The following is a 19,940-nucleotide window of genomic DNA, read 5'->3' on the forward strand; positions in this document are numbered from 1 at the left end:
TAATTTTCCAATTCCAAAACTCCTTTCTTAACTGCCGTGCTACCAATTTTTCCTAATTCGGCTGGATAGCATTTCACCTATTAACCTAAGGAAATTTATCGGCTCCAACGTAATAGATTCTTGATAAATTATGAATGGATCTATCGCCTATGAATGAGAAATCCAATTTTCAGAGCAAATGAACTTATAATCTTCAGATGAATTTTGGCAAAATATTATACAAATACACAAAGAACTATATCTTATAAGCCTAAGCATCTAGAGTTACTACGAGCTAAAGTACTTATCCAATTTGTAGTTGAAAAACAGTGGCTATTGGCTTGTATACACGAATAGCAATATACAGACAAAATAGAACACTATAAACTGTTTAAAACTCAATTTAAAACATTAATAAATTCACTTAAATAGAAAATTATTCAGAGAGCAAAAATTTACAACACACACAGCCAGCCATTTTTCTAGAGAGAAAGAAGCCACAGGAAAAGCTACAAGTCAGGAAGAGAGCAAAAGCTTCTAGACACTTCAACGTTACAGACACGTCACCAAAAAATTATAAATTACAAGTTTAGAATTCACATTTTATATTTGTTCTCAATAAAACTTTATTTTGAAACTGTTATTTTAAATTTTTATATATCATCTCTATTTAAATAAACCATTTATCTATTAATTCTGTTAACCCAGCCTCGGTGACACCATGGAACAATGCAACAATCATTTACGATAATAAATTCTCCGTCAAAAAGTTTGTCCGTATATCGATGACTCTGATATTTACTATAAAGTTTCATAGATCTCGAATTGAAGATTCGATTCCAATGTGAGAAAAAATGTAATATTACATAACATAAACTAAAAATCTTCATCACAAAAATAATTCACGTCTCACATTTGAGGTCATGTTATAACAATAAAATTTTAAACATTATGTTCCTGCTCGTGTTGCTGAGAAATTCTTCATTTTAAAACAGGCTATTTTCTCGATACTTCTTATCAATCCTAAGAACTACTGATTTCTATGGCATTTGGATGTGTAAATGGAGGGGGGCTGTTTCTTCTCTTCTATAATATTTACCAGAATTATGCTATCAAATCTCTATTTGAATCCTTGATTGGTTGGGAGCTTCTATTGGATTCGTTCATCCAAATGCACAGATTATCATCATTATCTAATTGTCACCTGTTTTAGCAACTAGCAACTACGAGCCAGGAACTTCAATGAAAAATACTAATAGAATTCAACTTCAGGTTTATTGAACTCTAAATAAATAGAACGAATTAATAGAAGTCAGGTAACATGTCAAATTTTCAAACAGAACAAAGTTATTCAGCAATTGATTCAGGTCAAGAAGACATACTCAATTTTTAATCTATACATTTTGGGAACCTGCTAACTTGCTGCATTTAAATTTGGGCCTCGGTCATTCTATGAAATTGAATTATGAGCTTAATGAGAAAAACAACAAAAGTTCGGCTCTCATCATTTTAAAAATATTCAAACTTGGACTCTTCAGAAACACTCACTATACTTGAACTCACACGCACAAATAATTTCCTGATTCTACTCCTACTAACTCTACAAAATTTGGTTTCCTATTCAACTAGATAAAAATTACTGATAACTGAAAACATAACAATTTGTCCCTCTGAATGGGAAATGGGCCCATTCAGAGGACCGAGGCTCGCACACCGTTACATGTTTTCCCAGTTAAGTCTCAATTCGAACTGTGGCCCTTTCACTGAAAATTATTCCCCCTCCACGAGCATTGAGCATAACTTCCAGTGGAAAAGCCAAAGCTGCAAAAAGGTCAATGGTCATACAATTCCCAAATACAGTAGCTTTTTCAACAAGATATTGAAACTGTACTTGAAAAATGCACAAAAATTGCTTTAATTTCGATAACTAAGCAACAAGTTAGCAAATTCAACAAACATGGTTAAATATTCTTACACTAAAATCTGAAAGTATGAATCAAAGTTCATCCCAGTTCAAAAACCTGGAAAATTAGACACACAAAAAACAAGTACAATATACCCACTCAATTTCACACTATTACAGATGTTTGTCATTTTTGCAGACAAACCCCACACACATGACACCATTGTAATAGGAGGAGGTATTTATATAGCCAATACCCACACCTGACTTCATTGTAACGGGTGGAGGTATTAATAACACTACCCCACGCCTGACTTCATTTGTAACTGGTGGGAAGCCAGGGGGGAATTTATTTATGAGAGGACCCAATTTTGTAAAAGGGGAAAATATAATGATAGTTGCTTTAACAATCTCCACTCAACTGTTTAAATCATTTGAATCCACGGTTGGGAGCTTTGGATGGATTCGTTCATGCAAATGCCAAGATCTTCACTATTAACAGCACCCTTTTTTAGCAACTAAGTAACTTATCACGAGCCGGGAACGTGAAATAAAAGATTTTGTATAAATGCTACTGACGTTAATTTATTAGTTGCATTCAAACAATTCAATAATTATTGATATTTGGATAAAAATTTGATATTTAGACAAGAATTTGCTAACTCAATCTAAAATAAATTTAGGGCCTCGGTCAATTTATGTGATCAATCTATTTGAGCTTAATAAAATAATTTTGGCACTCACCATGCAATCGAAAATTTAACAAATAAATCGACACTCACAATCACTCACGTTTACATTTTAATTACGGTACTATTTTTCTAACTACATGCTTTCCAAGTATACAAAATAAAAATAATAATATTTTCTTTCTAAATAGGCCGAAGCCTAGTTTAGAGGCCGAGACAAGTTTGTTGTAGTCATACATCTTCTCGCGGTGACGACTCGTTTCGAACTGCCGCTCTTCCACTCAAATTTTCCAATTTGCAAGAAAACACGTGGAGCTCTCGGCTTAATTTCAGGTTAAAACGTCGTAGGGTCGACGCACGGTTCAAATACATTTCTAAATACGTTTGCATTAATTTCATTACGAAATCCAAGCCAGTACTATGGAAATGCTAGAAGATTGCATTAATTTGGATGGATAAGAAGCAAGTTAGCAAATCTTTTATGGCAACACGAAATTTAGGTGCTTAGTTTGTGCATGAATAAATTCTTCAACAATCAAAAACAAGGTTCACTGGAGTTCATATTGGGAAAATTTAGTTCAATTTTGATCAGTTCAACAACCTGAAAGAAAGGCACAAAAACTACAATTCAAACCTCTCAATATTCCCCATATTACATGAACACAATTTCTAATTTTGACTTTGCAGCTTTGTTGAGAGTAATAATTAGGAGGTGAACATATCAAAAGCTCCCTAGGCTTTCGATAAAGGTATGAGGGTAACTTTAAAGTTATATTTTCATTTTTTACCTATACATGCCTATATATTGAGATCAATGTGTTTCACCAACATAACATAACATAGCAGAAATGAAGCTTGATAAATTCTCCACAAGCTTTGTCCAGTATAAGAGGCTTGTGATATATCCAATAGTTTTCGAGATATTCGCAAAATTGACATTGTGATACAGCCTGAAATGTGGTGAGCTTTTAATTCGAACCACTAGCTGTTCCAGTAACTTAAGTTCTGTCTTGATTAATTTAATGACCTCATATATGGAACTTTACATTACAGATACAATCGTTAGTATCATAGATACTATCTTGTTTGTGGTTATATGGAAGGTACCGATACGGTATATTAGTCAAGTATTTGAATGAAAATGAATATAGAAAATGTTTCCCTTGCAGTGAACTTTTCCATGGACCCTTTCAAATACTTCGCACATGAAATGAATGAAGATATAAAGGGAGATAATGATGATGAAGATTCCGCTTGTACAAGGATTTTAATTTCTAGGAGTGAGATAGATATGGCTGATATCCGAACTGCCTACGATGCAGCTTATGAGAATGGACTTGAATCGGCTCTAAGGGTGAGTGTGAGAGAGAGAGAGAGAGAGAGAGAATTGAATTGAATTATTGAATAATTGCCTTTATTAAGGGCGGAGTTAGGGACTCTAGGTCCTCTCTACCACACAATCCTTTATATTTCATTCAAGAAAAAAGTGCATATTACAGAATCAAAATTAACATGGAACTTAGGGTACTAGTAATTCTATGTAATAAGATAATAATATTGTTTATTATATTATGATAGTAATTATTGATTAGTCATTATAAGATTCACTTTGAACTGCTTTCATTGGTTGAATCTGAAGCATTGATATAAAATGATTATATGAATAATAAAACAAAATAAATCTTATAGAACCCTTTATTCTAAAAAAAACTTTGAAATAGTTGAACAACTAGTTTCGGTGATATATTACACCATCTTCAGGTTATAAAATAAAATAAAATTCAATAACTGTTTACTAATTGATATAAAACGAACATATGCTTAAATTCATATCACTAATTCATTTCTGGTGAAAGTTATTAAATTTAAATTTATATTATAAAACTTTAAATTTTATTCATTCACTTTCAATTTTATCAGAAATGGGACTATTTAAGTCAAATTGGATTATATTTATTAAATTATTCCTATTCAATTTTGCAGTTTTATAGATATAAAATTCTTCTTTTACATTCAATTTATTACTTTCACTAACAATGCTTAATATTTTCATATTAGAATTTATATTGATATAATTATGACTATTCTAAATTAAATGCTCAGCAAACGCTGATTTTTCAGTAGTATTATTTTGAATTTAAGGCCTGAATATGTTCATTGAACCTGTTTTGAAAACATCTACACGTGTTTGACCAATGTAAAATTTTTCACAATTACTACATTCCAGTTTATAAACGCCTGATTTTTTAACTTGTTCTAGTTGTATTTTTTATTATTAGAAATCTTCTTTATTAAATCAAAAGCATTATTTTTTGTTGTTTTGTATCCTAAATAGAATTTTTTTGCGAACGTCTTCCTAATTGCCTTATTGAGAATAGTGTTGTATGGAACACAAATATATTCCTTATTTTCTGAATTTCTATCGTTTTGTGGATTAATTTGTTTATATTTTTGCTTATATATCATCTTATCAATAAATTTGGTATCATGTTTTATAATTTTCACTTATTTTTCATAATTTTCTTTTGACATAGGAATATTTATCAATCTATAAATCATTGATCTGAATGCTGCTGTTTTTTGCTGCCATGGATGGTTAGAGTCTTTTGGAATAAGAGAATTTGTATGTGTGGTTTTCCTGAAGATATTAAAATTATGTTTCTCATTTCTCTTACTTATTTCCAAGTTTAAAAAAATTATTTTCTCTTTTTGAACTTCCATAGTAAATGTTATAGAAGGTGAAATTGAGTTCAAATATTTTTCTAAATCTTCATGTGTTTCATCATTATTATTATTGTATAAGAATATTATATCATCAACATATCTATACCAATAAATGATATTTTCTCTCAAAGGATTATTATTATTATTCATGATCTTGGACTTTTCCAAATTGTTCATATACAGAGTGATTCTTAATTATGGTAAAATAATTTAATACGTGATAGTAGAGATGATAATAAGAAAAAAATTTCTCATAAACGCTTCATTAGCGAGCTATACAAAGTGAAAGATTTCGCCCGGAATTCAGTTCCTCTGGTGAAATACACCGATGCTGAATTGTTTTGGGACTAGTTTTTGAAAAACTTATGGTGGATTCATATGGAAAAATATCTGAAAAATTGAATAAAACTAGTCTGGAAGCTGTAGTGTGAGTAGTTTTTGAGAAAAAAGTTGAAATATGCAAAAAATCTAAGTAGAAAAACACAGATTTCTACGTTTGATGCCCAATAACTTTCTTTAATGACCAGTAAACAAATAATTTTTCGCGATAAAAATAGTAGAGAATTCAATTCTGAAAAGAATTATGTAAGCTGTGTAAACTAAATTTGAATAAAAGTTGAATAAAATGTATTCTTATGTAGTACATTACACCACAAAAATTTGCTGTTTTATGAGGACAAGAGAACTAATAACTCATAGGCTGTAGCTGATTGCAAATAAAACATGAATTTAAATAACATCTGTTCCAAAACAGCTGATTCATTTTGTTTTAAATAAGAAAATAATTAAAATAAATTATCAGCTGAAAATTATTTTCAGAAATATTTTAGCTCACTGTTGAACAAAACAACAAACCTGTAAATTAGGCCTACTGTAACCGCGCTGTGTTTTTTGTTTAATCTATTAACCAGTTATTCGTAACCATTTCACTTTGCTCTTGTGTTAAATGTTAACTTTTTTAAAAATGGCATGTAATTTCAGACATTATTCATACTCCGAATTAGCTGACATGCATTTAATGTATGGGATGGGACACTGTAATAGTACTGAAGCAAGACGTTTGTATCAAGAGAACTTTCCTAACCGAGTATGTCCAAGTTCAAGGTTTTTTGCTATTCATCAACGTCTGTCTGAAACAGATTCTTTTATATCCAAAGAGCATATTTATGCAGGCAGACCCCGATCTACTAGGACTGTTGAGTTAGAAGAACAAGTTCTTAATGAAATTCATGAACATCCAAAGAAGAGCACGACAGAATTGTCAGTGCAGTTTAATGTTAATCAATCTATTATAACTCAACCTATGAGTTATTAGTTCTCTCCTCATAAAACAGCAAATTTTTGTGGTGTAATATACTACATATGAATACATTTTATTCAACTTTTATTCAAATTTAGTTTACACAGCTCACATAATTCTCCTTAGAATTAAATTCTCAACAATTTTTATTGCGAAAAATTATTTGTTTACTGGTCATTAAAGGAAGTTATTGGGCATCAAATGTAGAAATCTGTATCTTCTACTTAGATTTTTTGCATATTTCAACTTTTTCTCAAAAACTACTCACACTGCAGCTTCCAGACTAGTTTTATTCAATTTTTCAGATATTTTTCCATATGAATAAGTTTTTCAAAAACCAGTCCCCAAACAATTCAGCATCGGTGTTTTTCACCAGAGGAACTGAATTCCGGGCGAAATCTTTCACTTTGTATAGCTCGCTAATGAAGCGTTTATGGATATATGTTTATAAGAAATTTTTTTCTTATTTTTACCTCTACTATCACGTATTGAATTATTTTACCATAATTAAGAGTCTCTTTGTATATGTTAGCAAGGTATCCTGATAATGGTGATCCCATAGCTAAACCTTCCTTCTGCTTATAAATTTTGTCATTGAAAGTGAAATAATTTTGATCTATACATGTTTTTGTTGATGCTATTAAATCATCTATTTCATTATTGTTCACATCATTTTCAATCAAGTTTTGCTTTAAAATGTTAATAGTTTCATTAGTTGGGATAGAAGTATACATGTTGACTACATCAAATGATAGAAAAATTGTGTGACTTTATAATTTGGAGCATTTCTATAGTTTACCACAGGTCTTATAGGTAACCTACTTTGTGAATTTTAGGTTGACCTCTAAAAATTGGTGAGGCAGGATTAATCATTTTCATTTTAAATCATTTTATAAATTCATTCTCTTTCTTATTAAACTCAATATCCGTTAAATTCTTCACTTGTTCAAATGATTCATATACTCATCAATTTTATAATATTGATTTAAGTATTATTTTTCTTTTGTTTAAAGGTTAGCATTTCTATTTTTTCAAATGTATGAATTTCTTCTTTCCAATGTATGGAGTAATCCAAGATTTAATTTGTAATTCAAATTCTTCAATCGATTCCTCATGGAATAAAAATCATTTATTTGTGTATGTATTATTTTTTCTTCTTCTTTAAGCTATCTAAGTTTCCATAGACTCTAACCATCCATGGCAGCAAAAAACAGCAGCATTCAGATCAATGATTTATAGATTGATAAATATTCCTATGTCAAAAGAAAATTATGAAAAATAAGTGAAAATTATAAAACATTTTGCAGTAACAAATGGATATGATACCAAATTTATTGATAAGATAATATATGAGCAAAAATATAAACAAATTAATCCACAAAATGATAGAAATTCAGAAAATAAGGAATATATTTGTGTTCCATACAACACTATTCTCAATAAGACAATTAGGAAGACGTTCACAAAAAAAAAATTATTTAGGATACCAAACAACAAAAAATAAGGCTTTTGATTTAATAAAGAAGATTTCTAATAATAAAAAAATACAAGAGGAACAATTTAAAAAATCAGGCGTTTATAAACTGGAATGTAGTAATTGTGAAAAATTTTACATTGGTCAAACACGTGTAAATGTTTTCAAAAAAGGTTCAATAAACATATTCAGGCTTTAAATTCAAAAAATACTACTCAAAAATCAGCGTTTGCTGAGCATTTAATTTAGAATAGTCATAATTATATCAATATAGATTCTAATATGAAAATATTAAGCATTGGTAGTGGAAGTAATAAATTGAATGTAAAAGAAGAATTTTATATCTATAAAACTGCAAAATTGAATAGGAATAATTTAATAAATATAATCCAATTCGACTTAAATAGTCCTATTTTTGATAAAATTAAGAGTGAATGAATAAAATTTAAAATTTTAAAATGTAAATTTAAATTTAATAACTTTCACCAGAAATGAATCAGTGATATGAATTTAAGCATATGTTCGTTTTATATCAATTAATAAACAGTTATTGAATTTTATTTTATTTCATAACCTGAAGATGGTGTAATAATATATCACCGAAACTATTTTAAAGTTTTTTTTTAAAAATAAAGGGTGCTATAAGATTCATTTTGTTTTATTAATTTAAAAGGAGCCCATGTCAATAAGTTTTATTTGAATAACACTGACAGCTGATTGAAGAGAATCTCACTATAGAAGGTTTAACTTATTATTACAGAAAAAAATTCAATACGATCTGATTCTCTCCAGTATTTAATTTTATGATAATTTCTATTTTTTCACAGAAAAAATACAAGAAGAGAGAACAAATGATTATGACGGCATTAGCTAATGGAAACCAGCCTTAGCAAAAACAAATACATTTGAAGATAAAAAAAATGATTAATCCTTCTCTTCAAAGAAAAATGTAACTTTTCAAAATTCTGTATTGTACACTATCAATATATAAACACAAATCAATCAATCAATCAATTTTTATTCCAATCAACACAATACAATATACATAAAAGAAATCAAAAACAAATCACAATCAGAAATGAGTTTCCAATGAAATACAAAAACAGGGTTCTTGGCGGGGTGTGCTGAAAAGAAAGAAAGGAGGAAAAAAAAGGAGCCAAATATGGTTTCCCATGCAGGGGTGCCTACAGGGGGGGACATGACGCCAACGGCGTCATATAAATTTTTGAGGGGGATTAATTTTAACCTAGAGAACCGATTCTCTCTAATAATTTTTATTTTATTCATTCTTTTATTATTATTTGTATTTATTCATTACTGCTTTGTATTTCTCAACGATGTAAATGATGAGTTCCTTCTGAAATAAATTACTTATGATCAGTGTAAGCGCCAGCTTACTGGTATTTGGAAATCATATAGAGAATTTTAATTTGAGGTTTTTCCCGCACTTGGATTAGCTGACAGGCTTTCAACTTGTCAATCAATCGGCAATATTGTCAATGTGGATCAACTAGGTAATTGATCGACATCAAACAGTCAGATTGAATTTTCGGGAGTGTATCGTTTCAGTACATGCGCATAAACGCGAGAACATTCATCTACAAGAACATCTAGGGCCGGTTTCCGAGCTCGGGATTTATAGTCCAGTCACTATATACATTGGAGCATGCAATTTATAATGTAGTTCTGATTTTTCAATATATTATTTGGGTACATAGGAGAAGTCCAGAACCAATTTCTTCATGCAAAATTTCCTTGTGCTAGATACAGAATGGCCCAAAAACCTCGTATTTTCAGCTCATTTTTCAGTTTTGACCTATTTCTGCCAAATCTCATAATCGGACAGAAAAATTTGCTCTCGCCTTTTTTCTAGATTATGAATAAAATGAGATCATTCGGAACTCTCTATCTCCAATGAGTACTGAGTTATAATTTTTCAAAAATGAGTGAAATTTGAAGAAAAAATTAATTTTGATGAATTTTAGTTTTTGATGAACAATATCTTCCGATTGTTACCATTTAGATGTATAATTCAAAATCCCTCTGGGCGTATTTTTGTGCTCTACAATCTGAGATCAGGTACAGCGCTCTATCTCATATAGATTTCCAGGTACCGTACACCTGACAACAATGCTCCTTATATTGTGAAAAACACCTAATTTTCAGCTTCAACCATCATCACCAAATACATAGTCTTCACATTGATATTTCGCACAATGACATAAGTTCATGAGATCATGTTCTATGAGAATCACTCGTTAGATGCACTTCATTACAGTATTTCCTAGTGGAGAGGCGCGCTTAAGGACACCTCAAGGATCAAAATTTCAAACACTTATAACTTCTGACACAATGCTCAGATTTTATCGTACTACACTTCATTCTTCTAGGCTCGTCAAGGCGGACCAAAATCATGCATCATAAGTCAAATTCGTTCGAAAAGTGGAAAATTTATTGTTGAGTGTACTAAAGCCCATATTCCAATACACAAAAAATGGCCAATTTCTATATTGAAAAGCTCAATCTGACAAATATAAGTATAAGTATAGCTCAAAACTGACAAATGAGCCGAAAATACGAGGTTTTTGGGCCACCCTGTATCTAGCACAAGGGAATTTTGCATGAAGAAATTGGTTCTAGACTTCTCCTATGTACCATAGAGAAATAATAGCATAAGTATGCTAAATAATAGCATTGAGGTTGGTAGCATTGGTTGGTGAGGTTGGTGTTACGTCTTCGATTTTCATGTTATTTTAAATTATTTCGAAAGTTTTTCTCACTAGATGGTAGTTTTTCCAAGACAATCAGTGGTTGGCCTCATATAAGGGTGAAAGACGTGAGTAAAAATCTGAAACCTGGTCGTTAATCATTCAAATTATTTCTTCTAACCTTAAAATCGGCGGTTGTGAAGGCCTGTTTGTTTTCATTCATCTTGGCTTTGATGAACTTTGTACTCCTTGATTCAAACTCAACAATTGTAAAATCACCCCATACAAAAGTGACGTGAAGTTGAATAATGTTGTACCGAGGAATGCTCTGTTGCATTTGCTATACGCGTTTCGAATATTCTAGAACTGTTGCATGATGATTACTATCGACTGTATATAGATAACTAGCTGGTAACCCGTGCTTCGAAAGGGTATATTTTAAAACTTAACAAACTGAAAACTTGACATGATGAAATCTGGAAAAATTGAAAATGGGCCTAAAAAGAATCCTCGGTTAATTAAGAATTTATATGCAACATCTAATCAGTCCAGTAGTTCAGACGGGATTATGCGTCAAACATAATTTTCCTATCCTTTACAGGTGTATTCGTGTATAAGCCAGTTCTTTCCTTCATTATAGCATAGAAGATGATAGATGGATGGATCAGTATCCGTATCAGTATCTTTGAATTAGAATAACTTTTGAAAGGTTTGAGATATCGATGTGCGGTTTTCACCATATTTTCTCTTGAAATCCTGTATCGAGATCATATATCATAGGACCACCTTCCAATTAAAAAAAAAATGAAGTTGGATTCAAAATGGCAACTCAAAAATGGTGGACGAAATTTGGGTCGACGGGAAACCTGTTTTTATTATTCGAATAGGATTCCCAATCATACCTATCTTCTAATTTTCCTTTCAAAAGAAATGTTCAGCTGCTTCCATACAACAAATGGATCATGACAAATTGAAAACTTGACAAAGTGAAAAATTGATGTAATCAAATCTTGAAGAATCGAAAATAGGCCTATAATCATCCTCGTTTAGTTAAGAATCTATATGCAAAATTTAAAGTTAATCAGTCCAGTAGTTGAGACGTAATTATGTGTCAAACATAGTTTTCCTATTCCGTACGTGTATAAGCCAGTTCTTTCCTTTATTTTAGTATAGATTATTATGTTGCTTTGGCCTGTGATCTGTATAAATGTCCTGTAACATCTAAAGGTGCGACCACACATGCTGAACCGAACCTCGAACCGCGCAGCAAACCGTGCACTCCGCCGAACATCGTGCCTTTCAGCGAACATGAGCATCTATATAATAAGAGAGTAGGACTGTGTTTGTTCGCATCAAAATATGTCAACTTGTGGATTGCATACCGGAGAGTTAATGTTTAAATTTCATTAATGGTACATTCGATTTCATTAAAAAATAACCAAATCATATGGTCGAAATTAAAAAAAGGTACCAACATCAGATCTGTTTCTATATTGCTTTCCACCTGAAAAACATAGTTTTAAAACTTCGTTTTCCTGATGCAATGTTTAGGCCTATACGTGGCATGAATTATTAATTTTCAGCTAGAACAATTTTTGAGACAAATGCTAAATAAACGTCTACAGTTTCATCAATGCTGTATCGGCAATATGAAAACGCATGCAGTTAATATGTCTTTCAATGAAGGTGTTGTTATTTACATAAAGAAATTATATTCTTCCATTTTTATTTAATTAAAATTTTAAAATTATTCGACCCCTGATAGAATGACTGACTCACTGTACATAGGCCTATTTTGAATTCTTCTAGATTTCATTACGTCAAGTTCTAATTAAGAAAGACCCTTGCGAAGCACGGGTTACCTGCTAGTGTTTCATAAAGTTGAAAATCAGCTGTTAAACATTCACCGTACCGCACTCCGAACGCTGAACTTTTCAGCCAATCAGAGTCCTCCGTGTTCGCCGTGCAGTTTGCTCTACAATAAAATTTTGGCTATTCATCACAAGTGTAAACATGCGAGCACGTTCGCGAACATGAATACAGAAGTATATGGGCCTTTTTTTATTTTGATCAAACTCATGTTTTGGACAATTAATTGATACGAATGATAAATTGATAGGACCTAATAAATATTTTCTAATTCAAATAAAGTAACTTCTGGAAAAATAATGAATGGATAAATACCAATTTTGAATTATTGTTAGCAAGAATTTAGTACAACGAGAATTCATTCAACCAATTCTGTACTGTTAAAATTATAATCATTTTTTTATTGTTAATCAATTCCATCAACTAACCATGAATTGACTGGAATAAATACTTTAATTCTCACGTATTTAATTAATAGAATTGTATAAAAAGTCTACAGTGTAGGTAATATCTAAATTCACAAAGAGTTCGATTGTTGTTGGCAAGAAACATGTTATTCAACGCAGAAATCATTGTTATTTTACTGAATGATAGGATAAGTTGAATAGTTTCCCTTTTAGGGGGAGTTTTGACAACCCACAAAACTAATTTTTCATTTGAAGAAACATCGAAAAGGTGCATAGGACCTTATTTTTTGTTCATCTGGCCAAAATACTCCTCATTTTAATATTAAAATTTTCGACTGACTGTACACTGAGTCAATCATTCTATCAGGGCTCGAATAATTTTGGAATTGTAATTAAATAAGAATGGAAGAGAATAATTTCTTTATGTAAATATCAAGACCCTCATTCAAAGACATATTAACTGCATGCGTTTTTATATTGAATGAAGAAAAGACTAAGAAATTGTCAAAAAACCACTGATTTTTCATATTGCCGATACAGCATTGATAAAACTGTTGACGTTTATTTAGATCTTTGTGATTCATCGTACATCGTATGTTTCCTGGACCATCTATTGACAATCAACGACCATGACAACATTAAATTAATCGTTAAAACACTGATTTAACCTATCTGTTTTTTTAATTCAACACTTCACTTATAGATATTATTACCAATTGATTGAGAAGAATATGTTTTCGGAATAATGAATGGCAAGCTCGCGCTTTCGATTTACGGAAAAAATGAGAGTTTCAGCTAGAAAAGGTTTTGTTATGGAATACGTTTGAACCTCCGATAACATCACCCTATGTTTTTGGCGACCCATTTCCCTCTTAGCAGGTCACTTTCGACTCATTTATGTAATTCGAACAAGAATGCAGCTTTCAAAGCCAAACAGCAATACACACATGGATACAAGGAACTTCTTTCCTTTTCAAAGAAGTTGAGTGAATATTTCAAGATGATAATACAATATTGTCCATATATGATTTGCTAATCATATTTGCAAAAGGATGGAGAAGAGAATTACAATCATATTACTTCCTCTTATAATAATATTCATTCGCAAAGTTGAAATAGATCTTTCCTGTTAAATCTATGTTAAAAAATGTTAATTATCTCGATTTCCGAGTTTCAAAAATGGCCATGAATAACTTTTTGTGGAATCTATCGATTGGAACTCAACAGTTATGTACAGGTTCTCTAACTTCCTCCTTGAATGTGACTGGGGCCCTCTTTATGCTGATCATGATTCCTTTGATGAAAGGATGGACTACTTCATGAGTGAGTATATTGATGCCTTCATCTGTGCTTTTCCATTGCTGAGGGTGAGAGCAAAAAATCATACAAGGAAGCTAGCTTGATTGAATCCTGAATTAAAGAGTCTCTGTGATATGAAGAGGGATTTGGAGTTATTCATTAGGACCTATCCTCGGGGCGAGTCTCTTAGAATTCTGTTTAAACTTGTCTCATGGAAGATTAGAACCCTCATTCAGTCACTCAAGGCTGGCTTCTCAAAGCGACTCATTTGTGACGCAAATAACAAGTCAAAAGTCATTTGGGACTTGATAAAAAAAGAGGCAGCTCGCAGGACTACAACTTCTCATCTCCCAATTGTTGTAGATGGGCTCCCTCTGAATTTACCCACTGTTATTGCAAATGCATTCAATGACTACTTTGCGGGTGGTATGAGTGATGTTGCTAGTACTGATGTAGTGAATTTTTATGAATTGTTGGTGAATGCCAATTCGGGAAATGAAATTGTCTCTGGGATCCCTAGAATTTCGAAGGACGATTTGATAGCCATTGTTTCTAAGCTGAAGAATAAGATGTCAAGTGGCCTGGATGAGATACCATGTAAAATTTTCAAGGAGTTTCTCTATGAGGTGAGTGAACCTTTGACTAATTTGTTCAATCTCTCTAGTGATGTGGGCATTTTTCCATCCTGCTTCAAGGTAGCCAGGGTCAAGCCAATATTCAAGAAAGGATCCAAAAGCCAGTTTGGTAATTATAGGCCGATAGCCAATCTGTCATCGGTCTCCAAGCCCTGGGAGCGAGCAATTTATAATGCAATCCATGACCATTTTAAGAGCAACAATTTGTTTTCGAGCAGCCAATTTGGTTTCCAACAGAATAAATCAACAGTGGAGGCATTGGAATCGTTTGTGAGTGAAGTTTATTCCTCTCTGGATCAGGGTCGGAAGGTGTTGGGCTTCTTTGTGGACCTCAAAAAGGCGTTTGATATGCTTGACCATAAAATTTTGATTGAGAAGCTATACTATTATGGTATCCGAGGCAATCTACTGAGTCTTGTAGAATCTTACTTGAGGGGTAGAAATCAGGTGGTTGAGGTGAGGGCTTCTCAGGGGCAGCTGATTGACCAGATTTTCAAATCACAACCACGTTCCCTCTCTAAGGGAGTACCGCAGGGATCGATCTTGGGCCCCTTGTTGTTCCTTGTTTTCATGAACGATTTCCCTTGTAATGTGCCGTCAGTAAGGTCTGTCTTATTTGCTGATGATGCAAATTTCTTAGTTTCGGCGAATAATGTCGATGAATTGCAGGCTATTGGTGATGCTGTTCTAGCTGAAATTACAAGGTGGTGTTCTGCAAATAAACTTGAAGTCAATATAGGCAAGACAACTTTCATTGAATTCTCAATCCACAGACAACCTGTGAATCAGTTGGAGTTTGAGGTTGAGGCGAAAGGGTTACAACCCTCTGATGCAACGGATTTTTTGGGGGTTTCTGTGGATCAGGGATTAACATGGCCCTCTCATGTTCAATCTCTTTCTAGGAGATTAAGCTCAGCTGCATATGCAATGTCCAGGCTCAGGAGGGTTTTAGTTCATGAGGCAGTGATCTCTGCTTACTATGGATATTATGAGTCATTACTGTCTTATGGGATATTACTGTGGGGAGGATCAAGATTCTCTGCCTCTATCTTCTGTGCCCAAAAGAGAGTCCTAAGAATCATATTAAAGAAGCCACCCCGTTTCTCATGTAGATCGCTATTCAAAGATAATAGAATTTTGACGGTTCTTAGTCTCTATTTAGACAATCTGGCAATCTTTGCTTATAAAATGAAAGATGATTGGCTGACAGCTGTGGATGTTCATCAACACAATACAAGATACAGGGGCTTAGTCAGAGTTGAACAGCACAGGACAGGGTTTTATGAGCACAACCCAAATTACATTGGCAAAAAAGTGTTCAACTGTTTACCACCGAATATTAAAGCTGCCCAAACCCTAAACTCTTTTAAGACTAATCTAAAATGTTGGCTATTAGAGAAATGTTTGTATGAGTGGCAAAGTATCTTCGACCATTGAATACGTTGCATTAGTTATAAATGTTGTATGGTCTTAGATATAGGCTATTTGTTGTTTTATTATTTGTGTTATGATGTACGATATTGTTTTATTATTTACAAAATTGTTGTGTTTTGTGTCAATATGTTGTTTTCTCTTTATTGTATGACTATTGTCCATATGGTGCTTGTCACTATCCATGACAGTATAATAAACCAATAAACCAATAGACCAATAAGTAGATATCCTATGGCATAGGGCATTTATGTCGCAACTTTTACTGTTATCTCAAGCCCACATAGTTTTTTCCCGTGAAGCTTTATGACGCTGGTAGTCTCTCATATTGTGCCATTCATACACTCTTACCCGGTCAAAACAGTAAAAATCAACAATAATCGACAGTAATCGGCTTGGGATAACAGTAAAAGTTGCAACATAAACGCCCTATACTATGGGATATCTACTTACGCTGTTGTTTCTCTATGTATGTACCCAAATAATATATTAAAAAATCAGAACTACTATATAAATTGCAAGCACACCCCCTTTTTCATGTCTATTGTTCTGAACAAAGCTCAGGCTAGAGCTACTAGTGGACTGTAATTTACTATTCAAATAATCAAATACAACAAGTAGAGAGTCCTAAGAATCATATTAAAGAAGCCACCCCGTTTCTCATGTAGATCGCTATTCAAAGATAATAGAATTTTGACGGTTCTTAGTCTCTATTTAGACAATCTGGCAATCTTTGCTTATAAAATGAAAGATGATTGGCTGACAGCTGTGGATGTTCATCAACACAATACAAGATACAGGGGCTTAGTCAGAGTTGAACAGCACAGGACAGGTTTTATGAGCACACCCAAATTACATTGGCAAAAAAGTGTTCAACTGTTTACCACCGAATATTAAAGCTGCCCAACCCTAAACTCTTTTAAGACTAATCTAAAATGTTGGCTATTAGAGAAATGTTTGTATGAGTGGCAAAGTATCTCGACCATTGAATACGTTGCATTAGTTATAAATGTTGTATGGTCTTAGATATAGGCTATTTGTTGTTTTATTATTTGTGTTATGATGTACGATATTGTTTTATTATTTACAAAATTGTTGTGTTTTGTGTCAATATGTTGTTTTCTCTTTATTGTATGACTATGTCCATATGGTGCTTGTCACTATCCATGACAGTATAATAAACCAATAAACCAATAGACCAATAAGTAGATATCCTATGGCATAGGGCATTTATGTCGCAACTTTTACTGTTATCTCAAGCCCACATAGTTTTTTCCCGTGAAGCTTTATGACGCTGGTAGTCTCTCATATTGTGCCATTCATACACTCTTACCCGTCAAAACAGTAAAAATCAACAATAATCGACAGTATCGGCTTGGGATAACAGTAAAAGTTGCAACATAAACGCCCTATACTATGGGATATCTACTTACGCTGTTGTTTCTCTATGTATGTACCCAAATAATATATTAAAAAATCAGAACTACTATATAAATTGCAAGCACACCCCCTTTTTCATGTCTATTGTTCTGAACAAAGCTCAGGCTAGAGCTACTAGTGGACTGTAATTTACTATTCAAATAATCAAATACAAACAAGTAGAGAGTCCTAAGAATCATATTAAAGAAGCCACCCCGTTTCTCATGTAGATCGCTATTCAAAGATAATAGAATTTTGACGGTTCTTAGTCTCTATTTAGACAATCTGGCAATCTTTGCTTATAAAATGAAAGATGATTGGCTGACAGCTGTGGATGTTCATCAACACAATACAAGATACAGGGGCTTAGTCAGAGTTGAACAGCACAGGACAGGGTTTTATGAGCACAACCCAAATTACATTGGCAAAAAAGTGTTCAACTGTTTACCACCGAATATTAAAGCTGCCCAAACCCTAAACTCTTTTAAGACTAATCTAAAATGTTGGCTATTAGAGAAATGTTTGTATGAGTGGCAAAGTATCTTCGACCATTGAATACGTTGCATTAGTTATAATGTTGTATGGTCTTAGATATAGGCTATTTGTTGTTTTATTATTTGTGTTATGATGTACGATATTGTTTTATATTATTTACAAAATTGTTGTGTTTTGTGTCATATGTTGTTTTCTCTTTATTGTATGACTATGTCCATATGGTGCTTGTCACTATCCATGACAGTATAATAAACCAATAAACCATAGACCAATAAGTAGATATCCTATGGCATAGGCATTTATGTCGCAACTTTTACTGTTATCTCAAGCCCACATAGTTTTTTCCCGTGAAGCTTTATGACGCTGGTAGTCTCTCATATTGTCCATTCATACACTCTTACCCGTCAAAACAGTAAAAATCAACAATAATCGACAGTAATCGGCTTGGGATAACAGTAAAAGTTGCAACATAAACGCCCTATACTATGGGATATCTACTTACGCTGTTGTTTCTCTATGTATGTACCCAAATATATATTAAAAATCAGAACTACTATATAAATTGCAAGCACACCCCCTTTTTCATGTCTATTGTTCTGAACAAAGCTCAGGCTAGAGCTACTAGTGACTGTAATTTACTATTCAAATAATCAAATACAAACAAGGAGCAAAATTTAATCTTCAATTTGAGCCAGGTTATTGGTACAGCTAAACTCTGCATTAATGAACAATAAAAAGAGCAAAAACTCACCAGATTTAATCCAATTTTGTCTACTTGCCCTTCGAAGCCTTTATTAGGTGTTTTGGTCAGATTCGAGGTGGGAAGAAATCTGGGAAAAAGATAGGTTTTCGCTTCCAGGCTGTTTTTCCGTGTTCAACTTGCAGGCTCTGTATTGTATTTGAACAAAGCTAAAAATGGATTCTTTATAAATTCAAATCTGATTCAAATTAATTCAATTTAACACTATTTACGCTGTTATATTCAATTCACACACACGACACTTAAACAATCATTTACAAGAAATTTCCGATGGAAATTACATGACAAAATACAAATTTGCTCTTGCACAACAACGGGGTGACAAGACAAGACAAACTGGATTCTTTATAAATTCAAATCTGATTCAAATTAATTCAATTCAACACTATTTATGCTGTTATACTCAAAATTTACACACACTACACTCAAACAATCAATTACAAGAAATTTCCGATGGAAATTACATGACAAAATACAAATTTGATCTTGCACAACAACGGGGTGACAAGACAAAAAAAAACTGAATGACTGAACAAGAATGACTACTAGGACAAAACTAAAAACATCCAGAATGCCAAGCAGGCAGGACGGTTTGTGCGTGCACAAACACAAGCCTGCTATTCACAGAACCAGTCTGGCATTTTGGTGCTACAGTTCGAATGCTCTGGCCGGACCATACCCCCACCTCTGAAAAACTATTTTTCAGCCAAGTTACAAAACTGAAAAAACCAAGGAAAGGAAAAATCCAGACATGCCAAAAAAACAAAACACCAACACCAAAAAACAACACAAAAGAAAAAATGCAACAATCACAACAACTATTAAGTTGTGAGTGGATATAATTTTTT

At 32.6% G+C, this 19,940-nt stretch overlaps 1 protein-coding gene across 1 annotated transcript; it reads left to right on the forward strand.

Annotated features, from left to right (window-relative positions):
- Window positions 1-3,740: 3,740 nt before the first annotated feature.
- LOC111060245 (annexin A3) lies at window positions 3,741-9,075 on the forward strand (the record flags this gene model as incomplete). The annotated part of the gene is given in 2 exon segments (XM_039444272.1): window positions 3,741-3,925; window positions 8,897-9,075. Coding segments are annotated over 2 exon segments (248 nt in total), but the record flags the coding sequence as incomplete, so codon positions are not given.
- Window positions 9,076-19,940: the final 10,865 nt, after the last annotated feature.

The sequence above is a fragment of the Nilaparvata lugens genome, unplaced genomic scaffold (assembly GCF_014356525.2).
Source record: "Nilaparvata lugens isolate BPH unplaced genomic scaffold, ASM1435652v1 scaffold4019, whole genome shotgun sequence".
NCBI lineage: Eukaryota > Metazoa > Arthropoda > Insecta > Hemiptera > Delphacidae > Nilaparvata > Nilaparvata lugens.